Source organism: Condylura cristata, unplaced genomic scaffold, assembly GCF_000260355.1.
Source record: "Condylura cristata isolate star-nosed mole 26May11 unplaced genomic scaffold, ConCri1.0 scaffold00027, whole genome shotgun sequence".
Lineage (NCBI taxonomy): Eukaryota > Metazoa > Chordata > Mammalia > Eulipotyphla > Talpidae > Condylura > Condylura cristata.
Window position 1 is genome coordinate 21943015 of NW_004567128.1, and position 25525 is coordinate 21968539.

The window sequence follows — 25525 nt, forward strand, 5'->3', positions numbered from 1 at the left end:
AGTTACTAGATTTCTAGCTTCTGCAATTAAAGAAAGACATAAAAAGATGCGGGGTGGAAACTGAATGCCAATTGACAGTACCCACCAGGGATACTGCTAGAAGAAAGAACAGTTAGAGGAGCAGGGTGGGAGTGGCCAGAGACAGAGCCCTTTACCACTGGGCAAAGCAGTTTGGACTTGATTCTGAAAAGTAACAGGAAGACATTGAGGTCTGGAAAGAAGAAACAGAATGAAAGCCCCACTTTCAAGAAAAAGTGCTACTAAAGATAAAGAGCCATGATGGAGCTACTACAATATACCAAGGGCCAAGGCAATGCAAAAGCCTAATGGGGCATATCAAAGGAGTTGTGTAAGAGAAAGACCTGAGAGACATCAAAATATATATGCAAGAATTGACGGGGCGGAACCCCAAATTGTATTCTGAGCACTTCTCCCTCGAAACCCTCCAACCTGCTTTGGTTTATAGAGACCAGTAATTGTCTTAAAGTCATCTGTGAGGAAGTGACTGACATGAAAGAAAATTCTGTGACAACGTTTTGGAATATACAGGACACAAGGTACTTCAATTTTCTCCTTTCCTCAACAGGTTTATTGCCTTTAAGAAAATTTTTGTAAAATATAAATACAAAGGCAGAGAATTTACTTACAAAGTTAAAACACAGATTTCAAACATAAACACACAATTCAGAAAATTTTAGTCTTATGTACATTTTTCAAGCAACCTCAACATATTATGTTAGTTTTCAATATTTTACAGGGTACAGAAAAAAATAGCTCAAAGTCTTCTTTAAATAAGAGCATAAAATGTTTAAACATATAAACAATCCGGTTTGATGCGTGAAAACTAATTTCACAGCTTTTAAATTAGGATATAAAAGTTTCATACAATTAGTTGTTGTGTGTGGATATGGTTTGAATTTATATTACACGCTACTGGATTACATCCAATAGCATTACCTGGCCCGAGCAGGTACTCTGTAAACAAAACATAAAGTTACAACATCGCCAAGTGCCTTCACCCAATTCACTCCCCCAAACCAACCACACCTGGTTCTGAACACTCAGTTACAGTTACAGCCTCTGTCACTGGAGCTGTGTATGAAATTAAGTCACAGAGTGGAGCTCCTTTTTCTCAAATTTTTTTTTCTCCTTAAAAAAAGAAAAGAAACAAATGTCCCAAGTAAAAACAAACATATCCCAAAGTATGTGTGCATCAAAGTAAAGAAACATTATAACAACTTCATAAAAACTGACTGAAAAGTTTAAAAAGAAAAAAACATGTTTCTAAGTCCTTCCAACTGGAGTCATTTCTCTTATATAAAGAAGAGATATTTTCATATGTAATAGTGTCCTTTCTTTACAGAAATAGTCGTATTATGACACATATGCACAAGGATTAACACTATGACACACTGTACACGGCTGGCCTGGCGAGCTCACCAGTAGTCGTCCGAGACCATATCACTGGGGTGGAGCCACTCCACAGAGGAGCCCAGCAGAGTCTGCAGCTCGCTGGTGAACTCAACCAGATCTAACAGCTCCTTGCTCTCGGGGTTAAAGGCTTCCAGGTCTTTGGGGCATGAGAACAAGAGACTTGCTGAAACTTGTCGGTAAAACTCTGCCTCAGCGATCGTGACAATTTCCACATTCGGGAAATTGCAGCGGAATATGCGGGAGGACATCTTTAATTTCTTCAGCACATCTGAAAGCAACAGCCAGTTTCGGGGCCTACAGAAGAAAAAGGAGAGTTGTCTGAGTTTTCGGCAAAATGATTTACTCCCCCGACTACAGGATGATGGGCCTGTTACTCCTGCTTTGCTTTGACACCAAGTGTGATGCACCCACCTACCTTCCCACCAGCCCCAAACCTAGAAGAGAGGACCTGCTTCTAGTGGTGGGAACTCTGGGCTCATCTGGATTTAGTAAGAGACCAACTAGGAGGAGCAACCAAGTCCGACACAAGCAGTAGAGCTGCTGGGCAGGCGTCAGCACTGGCAGCACCAGCTCCGCTGATGGCAATGGGAACTGCCCAGCCAAGGCCACGCAGCTCTGGCCACCGCCAGTCACAACAATCCAAGTGAGCACCCCGCTCTAGTCAGCCTGGATCCCAACCAGTCCATGGCAAAGGCCTCTCGGCTCTCCTCCCCACTTACCCTCAACACAGCCTGGCTCGCTCCCTTTCCCACACCTCCATCCCAGCCCACGATGCTTTGGGGAATGACACTTTTGAGAAGGAAATCACTGCGTTCCTACGTGACGCCCTGCCACACTTCATGATTTCTATTACTAATAAAATGTTGCCGTAGCAGCATATAAGGTTACAGCTTCAGAGGTGGAGGCGGAATTACTCACGAAGCACCTTTTAAACATGGAAAATGGTCTCCCATCATGGACACCCCAAAGGGCTGCCCACAGGGCAGATCACGGGAGGAGGACTGTTCTAACCAACTCCGCTAACCCACACAGCCCCAGGTGCCATGTTCTGCTTTTCCTAATGTCACGGAGAAGCAGGTATGGTCGAGTAGACCTCAAGTGCCTTGGATGGCTCCTAGGGAACCTTTCGCCAAAAGTGAAGTGAAAAAAAGATCCAAGTTGCTGGCTTCTCCATGGAATTCCAGTCACCGACTTCAACGCCCTTTGCACTCTGGGAACATGTTATACCGTGCTGTGTCCAGCCCCACCCCCACCCCTTTTCCAGAAAAGCTCTGCTGCCTTATGTGAGTCCGTGGCCACTCAGGAATGCCCAGCCTTGTCCATTTAAAGGAATTTCTAACTCCTGCCACTCCCAGAGGAGCTTAGTTACTTCACAAAGCCCTCGACAGCCAAGCTCACCCCTGAGCGACGGACACTTGGACATTGTAACAAGGCAAGAGGGGGCTTTCGGAAAATTCAAATTCAAACACATCGCTGTAGGTCTCGTCGTCATCATCCTGGTCCTCTGGTCCTGGGGGATTTGCTAAGACATCATATCCACTTTCATCATCGGGCTCTAGTGGAAAGCAAACAAGGGAGAAAGGGGATCAGTAAGCCACAAGACTTCAGCTGTTGTCAAAAAGGGAAAAGGACCTAAACGTTCCACGGTCTTTCCCAGCCCGGCTCTGCTCTAGTACCCACCACCCCTAAGCCACACCAGGAGTGTTTTGTAGTGCATTCGCCACCCACGCAACTCAATAGAACATGGCTCACCGCACACAGAGCTGCCGTAGAACTCCCAGGAGCCATTGGAGTCATCGTCACTGCGACCCTGTAGGTCATTCAAATAATCTGGAGGGAGAGGAGAGGAAGAGAAGAAAGACTGCTTTAGGGTCTTTTCCCCTACAAATTCACAAGTGGCTGTCATGGCACTTCTTCCCCACCCCAAGATGCTCCCTCCCTTTCTACACTCCTCTCTGGCACACTGCTATCTGCCAAATCTGACAAAAAACCAACACCCCCGCTTCACCTGTCCATGCCAGAGACGAAGTGTTCCCCTTTCACGCCCCAGTCTGCCTGGAGTAATGCTAGCCCGCAATTGCTTCAGCCCTCACACGCAAAAATAAAGTATATCTCCTGTTGGACAGACTCACTTTACTGCCTTTCCCAGTTAAGTATGACGGAAATGAACAAGGGTGGGCAAGGGAGTAAGTGGCGTGCTTTAGCCAGAAGTATGTGAAGTGACCATGTAGAGGTTTAAATAAGAACCTTTCTGGATCTTTTGGCGTACCTGTTAAAAACTTTTCCATAAGTTCGCTGTGGGTCATTTTCATTATGGTTCTACCTGAGTACGTAGCTAAAGTGGGGTCAGCACCATAGGAGAGGAGCAAGCGGACAATTTCCAAGTGATCATTCTCAACAGCATCATGGAGAGGCCTAGGAAAGATATGACGGAGAGGGTGGGCGGGTTAATGTCTGCACAACCTGCCTGAGACCGACAGACAAAACTGGGCCATGTGCGGCAAACCTAGACGCAGTGTTTCACTAGGTGTGTATAGGTCTCACTGCCATTCCAGATCGAGAAACCGAGGCACGGTGATTGACCCAAGGTCAAACAAAGACGTACTGCTGGTATTGCTACTCAACCCTTTATAAGGCAGGTGAAGGGACTATTTCAGGCCTCATTCTCAAATGCAAATCAATCTTAAGCCAGGGACCAAAGAGAATTTAAGAAGTGACCGGTTATAAAAAGGTGATAACTCAAGGGGGGGTGGTGGGAAGAATAATTGATTCACCAGAGACACAGCGGGGAGCAGAACAGGCGGATCTACTGAAAGACACTGCTGAGGGGAGCAGCGGGAGAGATAGGCGAGTTTGCCGCGCCATGTGGGTCAGCTCCCTGGCCGAGGATCGAACTGCTTGATAGTGCTGAGACTTTAACCCCGATGCCGCCAGGGAGGCCCTGTTAAGACCATTAAAAAAATAAGATGTACTCCCTTTTTAAACGAGACTAATTGCAAAGTGAAGTTTCTCCTGATAGCTGTGGCCTGGCAGCTCAGGTCAATGATCAACCCTCTGGCCCAGCACAGGGCTTTCAGGAGGGTACAGAGTCCTTCCACCTGTGTATCCACAGGGTGTGGGGCAGGGAAGCAGGGAGATGGGACGCTGCCCAAAGTCCCACCCCAAAGGCGGGCATGTGGGGCTGGTATGAAACAGCATGTATGCTTCGGCTTGCATGCAGCTGAAGTGTGAGGAAAGCCTTGGTGGTCTGCCCCTGGAGCAACCCAATGCAGACCAGGAAGATGCTGGCTCAGACCTGGGCCTCTGACCAATAAGCCCGGGCCATGGGCAGGTGGGGGCCAGGGCTGGGAACATGGGAGAAAATGGCAGGTCCTACCATGGGCCTGTCTGGTGAATTCCAGGGACTTTAGGTTCCACCTCTATTTTAAATACCATCATTCAATACATGCTAACAGAATCCAGGATCTTAAGGCAACAGGCCTGACTATTTAAGCAGGCCTCCATCCTTTCAGGGACTTCTGTCCATGAGAGCATGACAAACGCCTAAAAGTTCTCACTACATTTTGCAGAAAGGCCTGTTTGATTCCACTCTAGAGGGCTCTGCCATCAAGATGGCCCCAGGTCATGCTCCACCTTTCCTCTACATGTGTCCTGCAAACCCCCAAGAGCCACTGTCCATGCCCCGACAGGGTCAGGCCCAGAACAAGACCTGCCACCAACCTGGTTCCATCCTGGGCACTGCAGTTGACATCAGCGCCATATTCGAGGAGGTGCCGCACGATGTTGAGCCACCCCCTCGCACAAGCTTCATGGAGGGCGCAGTAACCTGCGTTGTCTCGATGGTTAACGTCACAGATCTTGTTCTCCAGGCAGTATAAGACCACTTCCTGTGGGGGGCAAGACGAGAGCTGTGAGCCACTGCCTAGTGAACCTTGTGAGGACGATCTCTCCACAACCTGGCAGTGAATGCTGCTTTCAAAGGCACACATCCTTGGGTCTAGGCAGGCGGTGCGAAGTTTGATGGAGACAGTGTCAGGAGCTCTGTAGGCTGTATTTGAAAACTGGCCCTGCTGCCCAGCTGCTGGGCCTTCACACATTACCTATGAACTTCTCCACAGGGCTATTAAGAGGGAGCAACTGGAGAGCCACAAAGTCTCTCAGCTGAGGGCCCCACATGACCAGCGCAGAGGGGGTCCTGGCTGCTGACGTCTTAAACAACGCACTGGGAACTGCAGAGCGTACACTCCACTCAGGAGCTGGCTACTGATGACAGCGCACGTTTAGATAAAAGTATGGACGACTGGGGCCTATGGTGGAATTTAAATCACCTGGAGAACATTCTACAAGCAGAGGGGAGAGACACTTGGGCTAGCCAGATCTTCACACTCCTGTAAAGACCCAGCATCTGAGGTGGGTCGCAAACACTTCTGTTTGTATGTTAAGTGGGGCCAAAGAGGAACTCCCTCTATGCACCACCATCCATCGTCTAACTTCACAAAAAGCTTCACATTGCCCCGTTTTCTGTTTGGCTTTGCTCTCTACCTCACTTGGAGATGAATCAATATAATATCTTCATATTTACTTAAATTAATAACAGGATTCTGATATACCACATACTGCAACCCACACATCTCAGAAACTAAATAAAACAAGAGTGCCCTGCCCCTTCTCAGAAGGTGTTCTGTGTCAACAGTTTGCATTAGAATCACTGTTATTAATCTTACTGCCTTGGCATGTTAAAATATTAATATGAACTGCTCCCAGTAAGCAGAGCAGTAATTTATTCATTGTTTTATTACCTTGATTAAGAAAGTTTTCAAACACACAGGATGGCATTTGCCACCAGAAAACACGTTACACTATTCTCCTGCAAGCCAGGCGCCTGGCAGCGAGCTTGTCAATAAGCAGAGTCTGGAGGGAGCTCAGCACCCAGAGCACCTGGTAAGAGAGTCAGCACCCTGAGCAGGCCTCCCCGTGTCCACGCTTGAATAACTCAGTCATGAAATCCAGAGGTGTGGCATGGGTTCTGAACAACTTTTTCTGTCCTGTCTGGGACACATCCCTCAATGGTGACCACTCGCTAAGAAGCTAACGAGAATGTTCCATATACTGTGAACCTAACATTACAAGCCAATAAACTTGGAGCCCTTCAATCACCCCTTGTAGCCAAGAAGGTTCCAGGTGTCTTGCGTCACTGTGGCAGAGGAGGAAGAGAAAAGAGGCATGCCCACGAACTCGCCTCTTCGCTCAATTCCGAACCTGCCAGAAAGCCCACAATCCTCTGGGCTCCCAGGCCACCTGCCCTGAGCCCTGGTATCCAGGATACGGCGCGAAGCTGCTGCTCTTTTAGCAGGCCCTCACTGGCCAGACTCTAGTGGACGGCTGCAAGCTAATGAGTTGTGTGCCCTTGCCGGGGAGAGCGCCTGTCACGTGGTGTGGGGAGCAGGCCTGAGCACTACTGACTGCTGTGCACAGATCAATTCGTCCGGGTCCCCGCAGCCCACCTGGTGTCCCATCAACCCAGGGTTATTTGCTCACAATTACGGCCTCACCTAGAAACCTTCTTGGCTATACCAGGGGTGATTGGAGGGTACCTAGAAGTGAAAGGAGGCCAAAGCTGACAGGTGAATCAATCTCTTCTGGAGGGTGACGGTAAAGGCAATAGAATCCTGACTTCTTTTTGCTATGAGCTATCTTGAGCTCAACCATGTTGGCACTGGGGAGCTATTGACATGGCTTCTCATTCCCCCAATTGTGCATGTTCCCTATTATCTCTGGGTAACCTCTGGGGTATCAAGAAGGAAGGGGGGATTATGAGGGAAGTGGCGGAGGACTTGAGGCCCAGAGAGGATAAAAGCCAACATCAATGAACACAAAGCTGTAAACCTAACAGAACTCAGGTCTTGTGGTATCAGCTCAACTGGGAAGCTTCCAAAGGTCCAGCCTGGGCCCCAGGCAGAGGGATGTGGTCCAGCTGTGAGGAGCAGAACCTCTCTGTTGGGGCCAGGTGCGCTAACTACGCTCCCCTGGCTAGCTGGGAGAGTGATCCTCTAAGCTGGTGGCAACCGCTGCCCCAATCGTTGGTGAGAAGGCGCAAGAGGCTGGGGGAAGTCTGTCTACCCAATACATTTCTTGGCTTATTTTCTGCATTAGAGATGGGAGTGTCTGAAGTGCGGCCCATCCATTCCCAAACAAAATCGAAGTGTTTTTGTTGGACAATTCCCTGTCCAGCGGCTGTAAGCTGAATGTCGTTAACAGCAAAATGTAACCATAAAGGCCATAAACCCGACATTGTTAATTAATTAAATGCCTCATTAACTTTTTTAAAAACATGATTTATTCAATTCATAGAAAATTTCACCATCACCTTGGAACGCACAGGCATGCAGTTGCACACAGACAGGCGTTTCAGCCTAAGAAACAGAAGTCTTCTGACCAGGAGAGAAAAGATTAGAGAGTATCTTCGGCTAGGCAAGTGGTCAGATCTAACACAAAGCTGGAGAGAGTTTCTAAAGTTTGAGAACCAGATTAACACGACCTCAGGCTACTGGGGTAACCTTTGACTGCATATGGTGTCTCTAGCTAAGCAGAAAGTAACTTCAGGAAAGTCCTCTCAAACCCATGCATTGAAACCACACTTTAAGCCAGCTAAGCAAATAAGCAAAGCGTCCTTCAAGGTTTACGTCGTCCGACTATCATTCCAACCTTTACAATCCTGACTAACGAAATTTTAAACTGTTGAGAAGAAACTTCATCTTCTAGTGAAAATATGTTCAGCATCAAAACTGGTGACCTGTGCAAAAAAATGTTATCTATAGCTATCTGTATCTAATCTGTATCTATATCTCTATATGTATGTACATATATATATATATATACGCATACATACATATATATAGAGACAGAGACAGCTATATCTACACACACACACACACACACACACACACACAGAGAGAAATTTACCTATGAAGAAAGCAAAAACTAGCCTGACACGAACATTCTCAAGGCCGCACGTGTCATCAAAGACCTGGTAGCCTTAAAAAAATATCAAGTGCACCTTGGTCCAGCACCTTCAGATCCACCAACTCTAAGAAAACAGCCAAAATAGAAAGTTCCCGATGGGAGCAAGACAGCTCTCTCGAGGTCGCTGATGCCAATGGGAGACTGGCAGAAGCGCCAAGATCCAAGGCCAAGTCAGGAGCCCTGTCCTCCTTGGCAGCTGGAGCGGGATATGCTTTCCTGCCTGCCGCCTCAGTCCATGGCTTGCTGGACTCACCAGAGACTATCTTCTCACCCATGCCTAGTAACAGTGAACACAGGCATGCAGGGTCTAGCTCAGGCCGCGTGCAACACCCTGTCCCTCTGAGGTGCTGCTGCTGTAGGCTCACAGGAAACCACGTCATTCAACCACTTCACCTGCAGGTACTGAAGTACCTACACATCATTTCAGAGAGTTCTTGCCAGGTAATCCAGGTCTCCAAAAGAGACATGTCGATACAAACAGCACATTCAACCAACAACCAAAAATACCCTCAAAATAAGAAAGTGCTAGTTCTTGAAGAACTTCTCTGCAGGGTACTCATTTCTAACTTCCCAGCCGCGTATGTGTCATCTGGGGGTGCACTTGGGTGGAGGTGGGTGCAACGGATGGCAGTGTGGAGCTGCTGGGGTGTGGGACAGAGCTCCGGGCAAGCCCCGTGAGCCTTCATTTGAGCCCGGGGCCAGCCTGGGTCCTGCCACCCGCCACTCATCCACACCTCCGCTCTCAGCTTGCTGAAGCGCATTTTATTTTCACCGCTCAACTCCCAGCGGGCTGATGCCAGCATTAAAAAAGTGCCTTTGCCCTGTGGGCTATTACATCACAATTTCAACTGACAAGTGTGGTGGGGGAGACATACAGGGCAGAGGGAGTAATCCATCTCACAGAGGTTTTGAACTGTAAAAAGGGCGATTCCAAAGCCAGCCAGAGCTGCGGGGTTGGGGAGGGATGGGCCCTGGGAGCCAGGCAGGACTATTCCTGTGCAAGTGAGCGAACCTCTCTGGGGGCTCAGTTTCCTTACCTGAAAGTGGGGTGATACTAGTTATTACGCACAAAGATGCGGAATGGGGGAAATGAGTTACTACAGATCGTACGAATTTGGAAAGAAAGATGCTGTCTTTTTCTCTACAGTGCTACTGAGATAGAAACTATCACTGTCATCGGCCATGCCGGGTGGGAAGGGCAGAGTTTTGGGGCAGCCAAGCCCTCCCATAGCCCTCCTCATCAGGGCGCTCGGAGCGCCTCAGAGACACTGTTCAGTTCAGCCTCCCCTCCCCCAGTCCTCCCCTGCAGACATTTCCCTGTGGTGCCCCTGTGGGGGAGCACAGCTCTGCGAGACAGCACAAGCAACCCCAAATAGAGCTAATAACTTCTCTCCCCCTTGCTAATCAGAATCCAAAAGGCCTCATTAAAATTCGCCCAGTCGCCAAGCCCTGGGTTATGTCAGATTTTATATCAGAGATAAGTGAGCGAGACTGGAGGATGTCGAAGCAGCCTACCTGCCTGAACACGAACTAAACATCAGAGAGGCCTTTCTTTTCACACCACGATTGAACAAGCCACCAAAGAGTAGGCAGCAGCTCTCGAGAGCTGGGCTAACACAAACATCCTGCTGGAACCCCCAGCCCAGCCCCCCCCACCGGAGAGGTGGTTGGGCTCAGAGAACTCCCTCCCCGAGTCAGCGCGCCCCCCCGAATCCAGGGCACCCACAAGGAGACTCACCTCGTAGCCCAGGCGGGCAGCACGCTGCAGGAGGGTCTCACCAGCGTTCTTATTGACAATGAGTCTCCGGGCTTCCGGCGGCATCGGGCGCGACTGCGTGGTCTCCGGAGGGGAGCTTGAGCGTGGCAGCTGTGAGGGCTGAGAAGCCGGTAGCAATTGCTGCAAACGGTCGAAGGGCTTCTGGTCCTGCTTGGCTGGCGACAGATCATAGTCGGAGCTGGGCTCGGGCCGCTTTCTGAATCTCCGGAAGGTCACCTATCACAAAACCAGGACAGCTGACACTCAGGGCCCTCTTCCCGCACAGGTCCCTTTCCCTCCTCCCGTGTCACAAACATGAGTGGAGACGGCACTTTTTCCTTTTGTTTGAGGGTAAGTGGGGTGGGGGAAAGGGGTTGAGGAAAAGGGTTTCGTTCTTGCTAGTCTGAAACTTCACTATCACCAGGAGACATGTTCCCTTAGGAGGGGGGAGGAGGAGCCATTCGCAGGAGGGGTCCAGAAAAGGAAAGCTATGTCTCCAGAAGCAAAAAGCATTGGGGCAGGATGTGCTCACACAGGACCAGGGGGAAGCGAGGAGCAAAAGGTACCTTGCCATCGGCATTCTCCACGTAGTAGTCCCCAGGCAGTGACAAGCCCCGCCTGGACTCCTGCGGGACCAAGTGCTTGGTTTTGCACAGTCTCTTCCCGGATGGTTTCTCGCTGTTGTCGGTGTATTTCTGCAGCAGGGAGGCAGCCTGGCAATCGTCTTCTTCGTCTGCACACAGCACATCTGTCTTCTGATTTTCTTTAATTTTCTGCTGTTTGGCAGGCGGCCTCGAGGCTGGTGTGCAGCTTGGCTGAGTCTGCTTTTTGCTGCTTGCATTGGTGGATGAAAGGCTCTTCATGGGCGGAGAGCCGGAGAACACAGGCAAGCCTGAATCCGGAGGGGGTGGTGGGCAGACGCATGGGGTGGGGGGAGGGGGGAGAAGAAGCAGGCGTTATACAGTTGTAGCCGGTATGGAAAGAAAAGCCCATTGTTAGCACTGATCACTGGAGCGGCTTCAGTTTTTAAAGATATACCAATTATGTTTTCAAAGCATTAATATTTTAATTATCCCACATTCAGACAGCGAATAGGTTAACCCACAAAAGCCAAGCGGCAAGTTCTTCAAAGGGCCAGGACTTGAGGGCAGAAGCCAGTCCTTCCTGCTCTTCGGCTCCCACCCACTGGGGGCCTGAGGCCGGAATAAAGCTGCTGGCAAGCCCTGGGGTCACACCCAGACTTCCTTTGCTGCCCAGCCACACGGTGGATAAGAAATAACCTGGGGAGTCAGGCTCCCTCTTCTGCACGTTGCAGAAGTGTTAAGGATGTGAGGACAGTATGAACGAAACCCCACCTGCCACATCCCAGCCTACTTCTACGGTGCCCAGACGCCCTCAAGGGCCCTTTCCCCAAGAGGTGGGTGACCCACCCTCCAGGAGTGGGGCGAGCCTCTATGTACCTGGTTCATTGTCGCTGGGTTTGAAAGACTCTTCTGACCAGCTTCTGTTGCCTTTCGCCTCTGCCCTTTTCTTGCCAGGCTTCTCTTCGGTGATGTTATTGCCCTGGGCAGCAACCTCAGGCTGCACAGCCTGGGTCACTTCCTTCCTGCCCTGCCGGCCAGGTTTGCCCTCTGCTGCCGACACCTGCTGTTCCCACCGTTCTCTAAGGTGCAGCAAGTGGCGTTGCTTTTTAGGATGGAGCCCTGTTAATTCAATGCACACCTTCAGGTTGGTCAGCTCACTATAATGTGGCTCTTCTAAGTGGTTAGAGGAACTGTTTGTCATTTCCCTCTCAGGCCAGTCATCTAATGGAGAAATAACTACAAATTAATCAAAAAGCCCCCTGGGGGGGGGAACAAACTTTTATGCATCACTAATGGGGGGGGAGGAGGGGTGGGTGTGGTTACAGTCTCTGCTTGACCCAAATCTGGGGAAGGGGTCTGCTTGTCTTGGGCCACTTTGGGGCTTGAGCTCCTGCATCTGGCTTGGGAGGAGGGGTGGTGCCAGGGGCTTGCCCAGGGCTCGGGGTGGGGGGTGGGGGGGACTCCAACTCCGCCCGTGACGTCCCAGACACCCTGTGGCTAGGTGGGCGCGTGCCTGCCGGTCCACCTTTGGCCACAACCAGAGGTCAGCGAGGCTGCCTGCACTCACCTTTGGAGACCCGTCTTCGCTTGGCTTTCAGTAGAGGGTCCTCAGGCAGCTCCTCCACGGTGGTCTCAGCGTGGCTGCTATCACCTGAGACTTTGCGCTTTCGGTCCAGCCGGAGGGCAGGGCTGTGTGGCATGTCCGCAGGCGCCTGGTCAGCAGGCAGCTCACCCACAGGCTGCCTCTCCACGAAGAACTTCTCCACAGGTAGCTCTTTGTCCTCCGTGGCTTCGAAGGGATCATGTTTATTTCCAGCACCATACTCGCCTGGGTGCGGGGAGAGACAAGAACACAGAAACAAAGGTGAATACAAGTCAGCAGGGGAGGGTCGGGTTTGGGGAGCAGGCGTCTCCATGCTGTGGTAAGCTGCAACGAACCCACCCTTGTTGGGAGCTTGGGGTCTTCCACACTGGCAGCACAAATCCCTCAGCAACAGCACTTCCCAAAGGACAGCAGGACTGTGGACTGTGGGCAAGTGAAGCAGAAAGCCAAGCACAGACCGACCACTCGCTACTTTCTACCCTTTGAGAGTTGGGGCGCGAGAAAATCAAGGAGCGGAGAGACATCAGCACTGTCTTTTTTATTTTTATTTTTTTCATGCACCATGAAAGAACTCCCTGCCCGACACATCTTTGATGCTCGGGTCCCCTCCAGGGCCCTTGTCCACAGATGGCGGGTGACCCCACAGTAAGATCTAACCAGGCCGGGGTTGACCTAAAAATCTCTATGGAAACATCTGCTGAGGTCATTATTTTGAAATAAAAGAAAAGTGATACAATAAAGAGACCAAATATCCCCAAAATGCCATCTCCAGAAGGAATAACAGCAACGTTCCCAGTGCAAAAGGCCTGGGAAAGAGTGCTGGGCTGCAGGGAAGCCAGGAGGCCAGGGCCACTCGGGCCTTGGCAAAGGCAGAAGGTGCGAAGCTGCAGCTCCTGGTGTGCACACAGGTCAGGCGGCTTCGAAGGGCTTGGCCCCGCGACTGCTCAGCCCGCGCTCCTTCCGCTAAGCCACGGGTGGGGGAAGCGCATCACTGAACCATGGGTCTGCTCCCATCTGCTACCCAGGAAAGGGCCTTTGAGACCCCAGAATCTGGGCAACAACATGCACAGTCACCAGGACGCTGGTCACTCAACCTGGCACTCTTCTGCATGCCCCGCTCCACACGCAAGCGTCTGACGACATCCCAGAGACAAGACTTCGTCCCTTCACAGGCACGTGTCCTTTAATGACAGCTAGACTGCTTACTCCAGCTCCGACGGTGCCACTTCTCTGCCCCCTGCCCGCAACCCCCCAGCACTCACGGGGGTTGGGGGCTTTTCCTTTAACCATCTTAGCCCAACAACACTCCCTTCCTTCCACTCTAAGGTAAGAAGTAGCTCACTGATGCTTTGCTGCTCACATTTTTTCCAAGAACCCGATCACTCCAAATAGTCACTGTGGTGTCAAGGGGGTGGCCTCATGAGGAGCCTCCACATCACCAGAGGATGAGCTTGGTATGTCCGTACCACTGAGCTAAGCCGCCAAGCTCCTTTCTCGACGAAATCATAAACATGCGCCTCATCCGCGGGACCCATGCCTCCCTTCCCCGCTTGCCTTCAAGCAGCACTCCCACTTCCAACGAGTCCCGTTTATCCCCATCTCTGGGGAGCATCCTGGCACTTAGTGGCCTCCCCCTGGCCCTGGCTAGCCTGTGCTCAACGGTGAAGAAGCCCACTCACCTTCTCTCCAAGGTTGGACAAGGGACAAGGGGGCAGGGGGCTGTCTACTCTAGCAAAGGGGATGATGGAGTCCCCGACCTCCCCCTCACGAAAGTGCAGGCCAACCTGGGATGCAACAGGACAGAAGTCCTGGCTCACACGACCTGTGGCCCATCCAATGCAACTGGGCCTGCCACTCTCTAACTGCTCTGTGACCCTCTCACCCGCCCCCAGCTGCAAAGTGGGAGTGCTCCTGCCAGTCTCCCCCAGGTCTAGCAGGGTAGAGCGGAAAGGCCGGACTTCTCTCCAACAAAAGGATGCCAAGACTCTCATCTCAGACCGGCTTGAAGTTTGAAGACGTGAGCACCCTCCTAATGACACCAAGTGACTTCTTGGGTCCAGTCAGCCTCCCCTGCTGTGAGCCCCGTGGGGTTGGCTTGGGGACGCTACAGTGTACTGGCCCTGCCCAGTTTGGGTCAGAGGGCTGTCTGAAACCAAGGAGCTTGAACGCAGAGATGACTGGGTCCTAATCAGCCAGCATGGGCCCCAAGGCCTCTGAGATGTCTCCTAAGCAGATCAAGGATCTCTGGTCCAGAGTTAACAACTTCACTTCCACAGTTTCCATTTTAACCATCTAGATCTGTAACAGTTTCAACCTGCCTAAAGAGGCACCTGGCTGGGGAAAAGTCCCCCTTGGAAGTTTGCACACTCATAGCAAACTTCCAGGTGACAGCTCACCTACCCGGGCCTCAGCCACACCACAAGCAGCTACTGCCCAGAAAGAGCCCCGGAAGACCTGTGCTGTCTGAAGTAGTGACTGGGGGCCTGCTCCCTGACAAGCAAAAGCACCCCTAGAAGATGAGTCTCTTACCTGGTGCAAGCTGCCTGGGTGCGCAGGGCAGCCCCGCCCAGGCCAGGGCAGAGAAGGCGCCACCCATTCACCGCCTCTAGTCAGCACTCCCGGGACCTTCTCAGTAGGCTCCTTCTGCCTGGCCCCAGGGATTGGACAGGGGGCTGTCTGCACCCTCTCCTCAAGGAGGAATGCTCCCCCAAGATCGTTCAGGAACTCTCCCCCATGGCTTTCTGGCCGAGCCTCTTTGGGTGAAGATTCCAATTCCCCAGTGATGCTTCTAATATCTACCGTGACCTCACTCAGAGTAATAATCCAGAAGAACACCCACTGTGACTGCCCGCAATACACCCCGCCACCAGTCATGGAGGAAAGGCCCCAAGCCACACCCCTAAACACTGAACCTCGAGCTCCTCTGTGGGCCTGGACCAACAATCCCTTGAGACAGATCTCGTCTTAACCACCAGAATCTGCTCTGGCTGCTACTTTCAACCCTTCAAAAAGTGAGAAGCCACGAGGCCCTCGGTCACTTGGTCTGAGCAGATATGAACGTAACTGTGTCGTTCGTGGTTTAACTGCTCCCTGCTAATGGTCATATGACTCACGGCATATACATCCCATAATTTATCATGGTTGTGCCATAGTGCTATCTCACGGAGGCATCACCATGGCAACATTTACAAGTCACCATAGCAACGAAGCACCCTCACCCACTAGTGAGCCAGGCCCACCCAGTGAGCCCTAAACAAGGTGGGAAAGTTTGAGGGGCTGGGGTGTCCCAAGATTGCTAATTCCCCCCTCTGCAAGTAAACATATCGCCTCCAGTAAAGGCAAACCTTGTTAAAACATATACCACCCTCTACAGAAGAGGCATAGGGAATATCTCTTCCTAACTAACATACAGGTGTTCTTCCAGAAGGAGGCTTCCTGAAGTCCTCTGACTGGGGTTTCCTCTAGTTCCTGCCCCAGCACTGCCCCTGAGAAAGTCCTAGGTGAACTCTGGCCAAGAGTCTGGCAAGGGGCAGGTCTTCAAAGCTGGAGAAGGGAGAGACGCCCCCTTGTCTCTTCCCATCTTCCCAATGCCACTGATGCCTCTTTTGATGACCTTCCAAAGAATAAATGAAAACCCTCATCACTGTACTTTCAAGTCCGTTCACTTTTCTGCCTGGCTGGAAGACTGCTGGAAGGCATCCTGTATCCCTCCTAGCTCCCACATGCTCTCAGTTCAGCTCTGTGACACGCTGGCCCCACAACAGGGGAGCCAGCATAGAGGAGGGGTCTAAGTGCATGTGGCCTCAAGACATGAGGGCCGCAGCACAAGAGGGCTCATTGATTTGCAGTGAATGAATCCAGCACCTGCTGTCCCCTGAATGAGGTGGCAGTGTAAGGACAACAGCCCCTTTAGGCTTCTCGTCTTCTTTTTTAAGATTTATTTATACATACAGAACTGGGGTACAGGCCAGAGGTGCAGGAGTGGTGAGAGGATTCACCAGAGGCAGAGTGGGGAGCAGCGGGAGGATCAGGGGAGGTCTGCCATGCCATGTAGGTCACCTCCCTGACTGGGGATCGAACTCATGCTGAAGTGCCCGCAGCTACCTTCACAGCGCTGTGCTTTAACCCATTACGCCACCAATTAGGGCCCTGGGTTACACTCCTTGACCAACCAGAAGCCACAAAATTCTCAGAAGGCTGCTGGTGGTGACACATCTCCTTCACTGCCACATCTTTAAACCTGAATCCCATTCTACCTTCCCCAACCTTCTCTTGCCCAAGGTGGCGATTTCTGGCTCACTGGGCTATGTCCAGGGTGTTTCAGGACAGCCTGAACTTGGAGGGTGGAAGCTGGGGCTTGGGCTCCACGGCCCATAGATCACACCAAGTTCTAGAGAAAGACACAAACTTCTCTGGGCAAAAAGCCAAGGTGAGACCACTGACATGTAACGGGTAGTGGCCATGCTGGGCTCGGCCATGTCACTGGGAAGCCAGAGAACAGGGCAGAAGACCGAGACTGGCTACCTTCCCACTCCTTCCCTCCCGTCTCCCTCACCACAACAGAGACAAGTTCCCTCTTGGAAGTGTTGAGGGGAGAGGATGTCCTGACCAAACTCCACAAACAGGTTTTATGAACCCCACCCCCACGCCAGACCAGAGAGATCCAAGACATCAAGAACTACAAATCCCAGGATATCATCACCACGGAAGGGAGGACTGCTGGGAACTGAGGGCGCAGTGAAGCAGCCAGGCTGGGTATATAACCAGACATGTGGGTCTTGGGGTGCTTGGTTTTTCACCAGCTTCAGAGTGCTGTTGGGCTTCCGGCAACAGAACTGGTGGGATGCATTCATATCTACTTATCTGTATCACTCTTTCTCCCTGAGTTATCCGTATCTTCATTTCCCCATTCTGCAAACAAACCCTTTTTGTGTGTATTTGCAGTTCAGTTTCATTTTAAGTCCCTCTTAAGCACGCAGACTGAGGACCCAGTCAGGCAACCCATTTCACGTTGGGGCTGACCTGTAACAACCCTGGAGTGGCCCCTTCCCATGAGCTCTTTCCTTCCCATGGCCCTTTCCTCATCTGCACCAGGTCTCTCTGAGAAACTTGCCCAGAGTTGGCGATAGTCAACAGTTAAGAGAGGCAAGTCAGAAGGAAATAAGGATTGCGTGTCTGCAAAGAGCATGGTGAGGAGGGAGGCTTCTTTGCTGCTTCACTGGAGACTGGCTAGGACTCTCCACTTCCCCCCTCGGCACCCCCCAAGGTGAAGGTAAGGGTACACTGTCTGCAGGTACATCAAGTCGCCACGTGGGGAAGGTCTCGGCTAGCAACAAAAAGCACTTTCTTAGGGATTAATGCAGAGCAAACCAGTCATGGTGAGGCTTGCCCAGAAACCTGGCCACAGGTCTTTGACTGAACCCCAAGAGGAGCTGGGGGTGCAGGGCAGGGGGCATTTCTCCAGGCAAGGAGAAAACCACACATTTTCCAAATCCCACCAGGCACCAGGGTGGCTGACATCCAACAACACAGAGCTCTCGGATGCATCCACTAGCACCAAGTTCACCTAGAGGCCCTAATTCACCTTCCCAATGAGCTTTCTGAGGTCCAGAGAGGACGTCAGGCCTCAGGCACATATTTGGAAGAAACAAGGAGAAAGACTTCATCTATTTGCTGCCAACACATCTTATCCACCTGGAAGCGTCACAAGAAAATCCTCAAGTCAATCAGTCACAGTGGGGGGAGCAGCTGTCGGGACTGAAAAAAAGTTTATCGCCCAAGGACAGCACTAGCTTTCCCCCCAGTTCCGGTCTCAGAGGCATAATAAAGTCACTCCTTGGTGGAAAGAACACCCTCGTTGGACCAAGCTCTGCGACGGGCATGTCTCCCTCACAATGTCTTTGAGGCCAGCCATCGACAAGAATCACCCTCGTGTTTATGGTGCCTCTCATCTCATCTCGTCACGTCTCAAGAAAACCTCTGCCTTTGGAGAGTGGAAGTAATCCCTATTCCACAGGAGACCTGAGATGGGCGTGGGGGGCTGCCTCTGGCCAACTTGCTACAAAAAAATAAAACCACACAGAATAGAACACAGGCAAGCCACACTTAGGTCTCCACTGCCCCCCCCCCCAACTGTACTGTGTCACATTGTTACTAATGGGGCCAGCATTTGGGAGGCCAGGTGCCCAGGAAACAATTCTTTCCCGGGTATCTCATTCCCCAGTGCCACAAAGTTCACAAAGAAAATGAACACTTCACTCCTCAGATGGCAAGAGTGGTCAGTTTCTCCAAGCTGCTGCCAACTGGACACGCGGCCATTGCAAGTCAATCGCTTCTCCTTGTGTCCCACCACACACACACAAACACACTTAAGGAATACGATCGCCCAGTTCTCCCAGATGCTAAGATGAGGTATCTCACAGAAGCCGCCTGGAGTGACTTAATCTCTCACCATCATTCTGGTCTGCAATGGTCTCCTCCAGGGTGACCGACTTTGGCTTTTTGTCCTGGCTTCCTTTCAACCTTTCCCAGTCTGCAGGGCTGAATTTGCACATCTCCGAGTCTTTGGTTGCTGGGTGGCCACCTTCTCGTTCTTTCATCTCCAACTCTGAGAAGCGCATCATTGCACGCTAGAAAGAGAATGGAGATGGGGAAAAAAACAAAAACAAAAACACCTTACCATAAAAGCTATTTCATTTGCCTTACCTTAAAGGAAAGTATTTTCAAAGAAAAGTTCGCCCAAAACCAACCACAATTTACGATACAACTGAGATATTTTAAAATTTAACAGATACAAATTTAAGAGTATCTAAATATAAGGAGTCCCATTCTTTATTCATAAAGTCATATGTATATAGATATATATGCAGTGTGTATGTATAGCTATACATACACGAGTGCACAGAGACAGACATTCTCTTTGGAAGGTAAATAAAACAAAACGAAAACACAACGCAAAGAAAACAAAACAAGAAAACAACAGAAAGGAAAACGAAATGCACAATGAATAAAGACGACCATGGCCCACAAACTTCCCTTTGTATATTTGGAAATGAAATTTAACTCAAAAGGTTTATGTAAGATTCTAGTAATAAAAATTTGAAGAACTGACCTCACAGTAAGCAGCGGGTAGACATAAAATACTGTCCTCTTGTAATCCTTCCATCTATGTAATTAAAATGGGCACTCAATGGATCATTTAGATAACTTCATCCATTTTTATAAGCATAAACCAATTTTTTCTTAACATTGCAAAACAATTTGGCTTTATATATCTCTTAATTAAAAGTAAAATATCTTAAGGAAATTCCTATACAACATCTATCATAACTCACTAGCAAGTTAAATACATACTCTATTCCGTTAAGCGAGCTTTTTTTTGTTGGTGGTGGTGGTGGAAAAAAAATTGCATGAATCCCAGACATGCGGCCGCTACACACCTCCACCAATATCATGTAAGGCATTCTAAGCAGCACTTCTAAGTCTATTTGTTAACATACAGTAACGGCAGAGAAATCAAAGCAATTGATAGGTAAACGTCATGCAGTCTTTAGATAGCTTGGCAATAATTACAACTTCCCTTATCAGCATTCCAGTGGCGTTCTCTTAAAAATCTACAGAATAACTTAGAAGTACGCAGACGCATGAACCTCCTACATCCTACCACTCACGTCCCCTTACTGGACACATTTCATACATTTAAATTACCATAAGCTTCGTTAACCACATCTGTCTGGTGTCCTGCCCTACCACACTCCCCCAATCCCCTTTACACATTACAAAACTGACAGCTGGTAAAGTCACTGACATTCGGTGGGTCGGGGGGGGGGCTCACCTGCAAAGCGCGCTGCTCCCGGCTGAGCTGACTGGAATCTGCGTACAGTTCAGTAGTGACACACTTGAATCGGTCCCCCACGTAACCAGCGGAGTTTGCGATTCTCTTTGCCAGCTTAGATGGCTTCGGTTTCAGAACTTTGCCATCATTAGACTCTGCCTCATCAGCTCCATCTTTGGTATAGGTGGGGGTGACGTCCACACTCGGTGGGGCACCGCCCACACAAAATGGTTTGGGATCCTCTTGGGTTTTACCAAAAGTTACAGCGGGGCCATCGCTCCCCAGAGTGGGCTCCAGGAACGGAGTTGAGACTGGCACCCCCAGGTTCTCCTTGTTGGTCCCCGCGGGAACACTCTCCTTGCTCAGGCTGAAGACCGACTGGCCTGGAGCCTGTTTGAAAGTGTAATTTTCGTGGAAGTCACTGATGCGCCCCAACTCTTCCCGGAGGGCGAGGAAATCTCGGTGCGGCTGCAGGGCCGGGTCGGTTGGGGGCTTGCTGGGCTCCGTGCTCTGGCTCACGCTCTCTGCTGTGAAGCCAGGTTTGGACACGTTTGGGTCAGTTTTAGCATCTGGCTCTTCCCGGAGGAGATCGACATAGACAAGCTTGTCGCTTTTGAGGGCAGTTTTCCCTGCATTCCAGCTGGGGCTCGGCTTTAGGTTCTTCTCGGCAGGGACTTCCGGATGCAACTTGGTGCCGCCAGCTTCCAACATCTCGGAAAAGCGGTTGCGGAGGGTCGGGTCCTCGTAGCGGGCTCTCTCGTGGGATCGGGACCTTCTCTCTGGTTTCTCTTCTTTAGTGATCTCGATGGGCGTGTGAGGTATCAACATGGGGTGCACCATGCCCAACCCCAGTGCATCTTGGTAGGTCACAAACTCCGGCCGGCCCGTGGGCAGCCCATAGGGCAGTCCGGGCTTGGGGGCGAGATGGCCAGGGAAGAGACTGCCATTGGGCAACAAAACCGGGTGAGGGTAGACAGGTCCCTTGCCATGTAAGGAGAGCGGACTGATAGCGATGCCCTCGGGCGCTGGGTACGGGAGGTAACTCCGGGGGTAAGGAATAGGTGGGGACCTGAACGCCTCATTTGGAGACAGAAATATTGAGCTTGGCGGGAGGCCATTCTCGTTTGCTTTGAAGCTCGGTTCTGGGTTGCTGGCTTTGGCGCCCTTGCTGCTGGTGCCGCCGCTGTGCTTGGCGGGCGTGGTGGGGGGCTGGCCCACGTGCTGAATGACGGATGGTGTGGTGTCCACAGAACTCCTGCTGGTCTTGCTGCCATCAGCGTTGGCGTTGGGGGCTGGTGATGCTGAGGCCGGGCGGCCAGCACTTGACACTGATCCTGAAACATTAGTGACCACGGCATCTGTGCCACCCATGCGGGGGCACGACGAACTCCGCTGCTGGGGTATCGCCCAGTCCAAGGCCTTGTTTTTCAGCGGCAAGCTTTTGCCATTGCTTTCTTCATTAGGACTTGGCCCAGGCACCACCCAGGACGAGGGAGCAGTGCTAATGATTTCAGATCTATAGATAGCACAGCCGTTTCCTGGAGGAGATGTTTCTTTCGGCAGCTCACTTCCGGAGAGCACCAAGCCGCTTCCAGCTCTGCTGTGGACCAGCACCGTGGGGGCCATCTTTTTCATGTGGTCAGCTTTGGAAGCATCGACATCCACCACTTTGGAGGACAAGTCTAGTGGCTTGTCGGTGACGTCTTTGGTAACCGTCTGCTTCTCCAACAGAGGCGGCGAACTGCCATCTTTTCTGTCTTGACCCACTGTTTTCCGGGTGTGCCCAGGAACTGGCTGGGCACCGTCAGCCCCTTCAGGAGCCTTTGGATACTTGCCATTAGAGAGTCTGGCCCCGGGGAACTCGCTGCTGACTGTCATGTATGGCTTCGACAGGGTGACTGAGGGAGAAGTGGAGATCCGGGCGTAGTGCTTATGGAATTCCGAGTAGGTGTCTGTAGTGGGCTGGGAGGGAAGGTGGACTCGGGGTGAAGGCCGAGGAGAGGGGGGCAAGAGGAGAGCTGTGTCCCCAGGCAGGCCACTGGTGACCGCCTTGGCAGAGGGGACCCTAGACTGTTTACTGTTCTGGATGTGAGGGTAGGCATGGGACTCGACAGGGTTCCCGGGGCTGACACCCATCTTCCAGGGCAGGTTCTTGTCTGGGCAGTGGACCAAGGGTGGGATGGCTGGGGAGGCGGAGGGTGTTGACAGCCTCATGGGCGAAGCCAGGGAAGACGGGATGTGGGGACTGACGTAGTGAGGTGGCGGCAGGTAGAGAAAGCGCTCCCCGTTGGTGCAGACCGGAGAATACAGTGGCTGGGCCAAGCTGTAGGACTGCTGAGGTAGCAAGGCCTTGTACATGTTCAGTGAGTACTTATTTGGCGAGTCAAGGAAAGGGTAGATGGCTGGTGTGGCACCTTCCATGTAAGGACTGACCCAGGGCAGCCGCAGGTAACTAGCACCATTGATGTTGAGCGGGCTCTGTTTGTCACCGGAAGGCCTGTCCAAGCCCAATGTTTCTGCTGTAGGGACAGCACTTTTTTGTATTCCAGGCGGTGTTTTATATATAGCACTGAAGCCATTTGGGGCTTTTCCAGAGACAGCGGAGGCCTCCACTGCCTCGGGTGTATTGGGTTTGAACTGTATCTCTGGATTTCTCTCAGAAGAAAACCCAAGACCACCTAGAGTGCTTGTGGCAGCCTCCCGACCTTTCTCTGAACCCAGTCCACACAAGCTAGAATAGACGATGTTTCCAGGGACACGCAGCCCTTCTCGGATCAGGCCAGTGCGGTCCATGCTCAGTCCTGCCAGGCCATCAATCCTATGGGCCGTAGTTGCGTCCACCTTTGCAGAAGAAGGACATGGGCGTTACTTAGGCCGGGCATTCAAAGTAGCTGAGCCCGTCCCCGTGGAGCAACCAAACTAGTTCAGTAGGACATCGGCCTCAACAGCTGAGCAGAAGCCGTTAAAGAGTCTTCACAGGGTCTAGGCCTGACCCCTCCTCCCTTACTCAAAACCCTCAACCTGCCTCTGTTCAACTCGTATCCTGGAAGCACAGAAAACCTTAATCCCTTTAGACGTGAGGCCCGTACATTAATTCAGTCATCTATTAACTCTGGAAAATTCACCTTCTCAGCAAAAATTAGTTGCTGCACCTGAGATGACACCCCACCTTCATGGGGTACAGAAGCCCACAGAAGGGGGGAGGCTGTTAAGGTGGGGGCAGGGGTAGCGTTCACTGCATTTTTCCTGGATGTAGGAAGGCACTGAACAAGAAACACTGGCAGGATAGGAGGGCTTTGGCTGTCGCCTTTCTAAATTAAACGCAAAAGGCCATTGGTCAAACCGTACTTTTGTCTTTGGACTTCTCTCCCTGGTGTCTGAAGACAGTTCTGTGTTTCGTGTTTTACTGGAAAGGTAAACTCTGCGGGTCTACTTGGAGGCTGGGAATTTATCCAGTTGGGTGCACTGGTGTGGTACATGACCTACTGGAGACAAGGATGACAGCAGCACACAGCCAGGCAGGCGAAGAGGGAAGTGCTTGGGGGAAGGCTTGTCCTGCACTGGCGCTAGCTACACTCCCTCCTCTGCTCTGCCCTGAACCCCCCTGCACCGCCCCCAAAAGGCCCTTTAATAGTATGCACATTAACATACAGATCGATGACAAATCACTGATATTCAGATAGTACATCAACAAAAGCCATTAATCTCTTACCACGTTGTGGTTCAAGGGATTTTCTTCCCTTAGTTCCAGTCTGCCCTTTGAAGCATCACCATCGTTTACAGGAATTTTCCTATTTAGAAAGACACATCAGCTTCATGAAAGCATTGCTTCCACAGATCCCCCCAGAACAGACTGGTTCCTAGTAACTCCCTTTATTCAAACTGCCCCTAGAAGTCATTAGTGAGCGCACATAGTCTCAGCTGCCCGGGCTGCTTCCATACTGGAAGCCGTCCCCCAACGCCAACTCCAGTGGCCAGAGTAGAATGAAAGGCCGGGCCATGGGGACAGGAACCACCACCAATGTGATCCTGAGCTGGGTAAGCCAGAACAGAACAACGATTTCTCCCATGAACCCAAGGCCCCCTTTTCTCTAGACAGGTCTGTTAGCACTCTGCGTACTAGTTGACCCTTATAAGCTCCACCTAGGGTCAAACATGAAGTCGTGCAGTGGCCAAAGGCCAAAGTGGGACCAGGAGGGTAGAGACGAGGGACAAGCTGGCCGCACCAATCACTTCTGTGTGACCCACGAGGGCAGGCTTTCCAAACTTGTCCCCAAACAAAGTTAGGTACCATGTCCTAGGAACCTGGTTTCCATGGCGATGATGAAGCCATATTTGACTGCCTTTAGCAAAATGAGAGGGATACGCACTAATATCATACAAATGTCAGCTGCTCCAGGCTCCCGAGGAAGCCGCACATCTGTGCCAGGCTGCTGCGGCTGCCCTGGGACTTGTTATCAGAGAGCATCGATAAAGAAAGCACTTGGTGCCAACTTCTAAATCCCCAGGATAAAATCGCTGACAAGCAGCAGAGGAAAGTTTCATCATTACCCTGAAGAGCAGCTTCAATCATCTCCTGGTTAGCTGCCTCTACCCCACACTCGAAAATCACTGATGAGGAAGTCAAAGAGATCCGCCGGGTGACTGAAACCAGGGGCCAATGGCCTCAGCGAGCGGGCGGCAGAGGACAATGAGAAGCCTGGGCTTAACTGAAGTGAAGGGTGGCTATCTCCCCATTTATTACTGAGCAAACTATTTGTTTTAAAAGCACATCGAATGCCGATCCACCTGGGCCCACACTCCTGACATTTAGAGTTAAAGCAGCATATAGGCTGGGATTAATTCTCCTTCATAAATATGAAATAATAAATTAAGGACGAAAGTGCACTGAAAGGCCGCTTTAGGGGCTAATCTTTTAAAGGGCGGCAATGCTTCGCTGAGCCAGGTTGCCTGTTAAAACTGTAAATCAAGGGCTGCAGGTTAGGCGGGAGCTCTGTCTCCCCCGCCCCTTTTGGGCCCACTCTGGCTTTGAGAAGATGAGGGCCTTGGGCACTGGCTCCGCTCACGAGCCTGGGGGAAGAGACCAGTGCGTTCACCTGTCTTCGTTGATCCCACACATGCGGACCCTCTCGCTGTTCATCCAGCTGTGAACGTTCCCATACAGGGGGGTTGCTGAAAGCATGTCGTCTTCTTGGATGGCAGCTTTTCTTCAAGCGTCTAGTCTGTTTAAAAGAAAAAAAATCCCAGGAGGTTGAATAAAGAAAAGCCAAACGGGGCGGGGGCGGGGGTGG

General features: G+C 51.2%; 1 protein-coding gene across 3 annotated transcripts in view; it reads right to left on the reverse strand.

The window, feature by feature from the left end:
- Nucleotides 1-566: 566 nt before the first annotated feature.
- Nucleotides 567-25525, reverse strand: part of BCOR (BCL6 corepressor) — a 44718-nt gene continuing 19759 nt past the window's right edge. For 2 of the 3 annotated variants that reach the window (XM_012730414.1, XM_012730413.1), the window contains exons 2-15: nt 25331-25456; nt 23947-24025; nt 20235-23075; nt 19512-19565; nt 18852-19029; nt 12365-12625; nt 11674-11916; nt 10780-11105; nt 10196-10450; nt 5155-5321; nt 3704-3849; nt 3187-3264; nt 2833-2989; nt 567-1728 (exon numbers count right to left, since the gene is read on the reverse strand). In XM_012730414.1, the coding sequence (XP_012585868.1) occupies nt 1437-1728; nt 2833-2989; nt 3187-3264; nt 3704-3849; nt 5155-5321; nt 10196-10450; nt 10780-11105; nt 11674-11916; nt 12365-12625; nt 18852-19029; nt 19512-19565; nt 20235-23075; nt 23947-24025; nt 25331-25416 (5163 nt within the window). In that variant the 5' untranslated portion in view covers nt 25417-25456 and the 3' untranslated portion in view covers nt 567-1436. The remainder of the gene's footprint in view (nt 1729-2832; nt 2990-3186; nt 3265-3703; nt 3850-5154; nt 5322-10195; nt 10451-10779; nt 11106-11673; nt 11917-12364; nt 12626-18851; nt 19030-19511; nt 19566-20234; nt 23076-23946; nt 24026-25330; nt 25457-25525) is intronic. The other variant, XM_012730415.1, reaches the window with a different exon arrangement.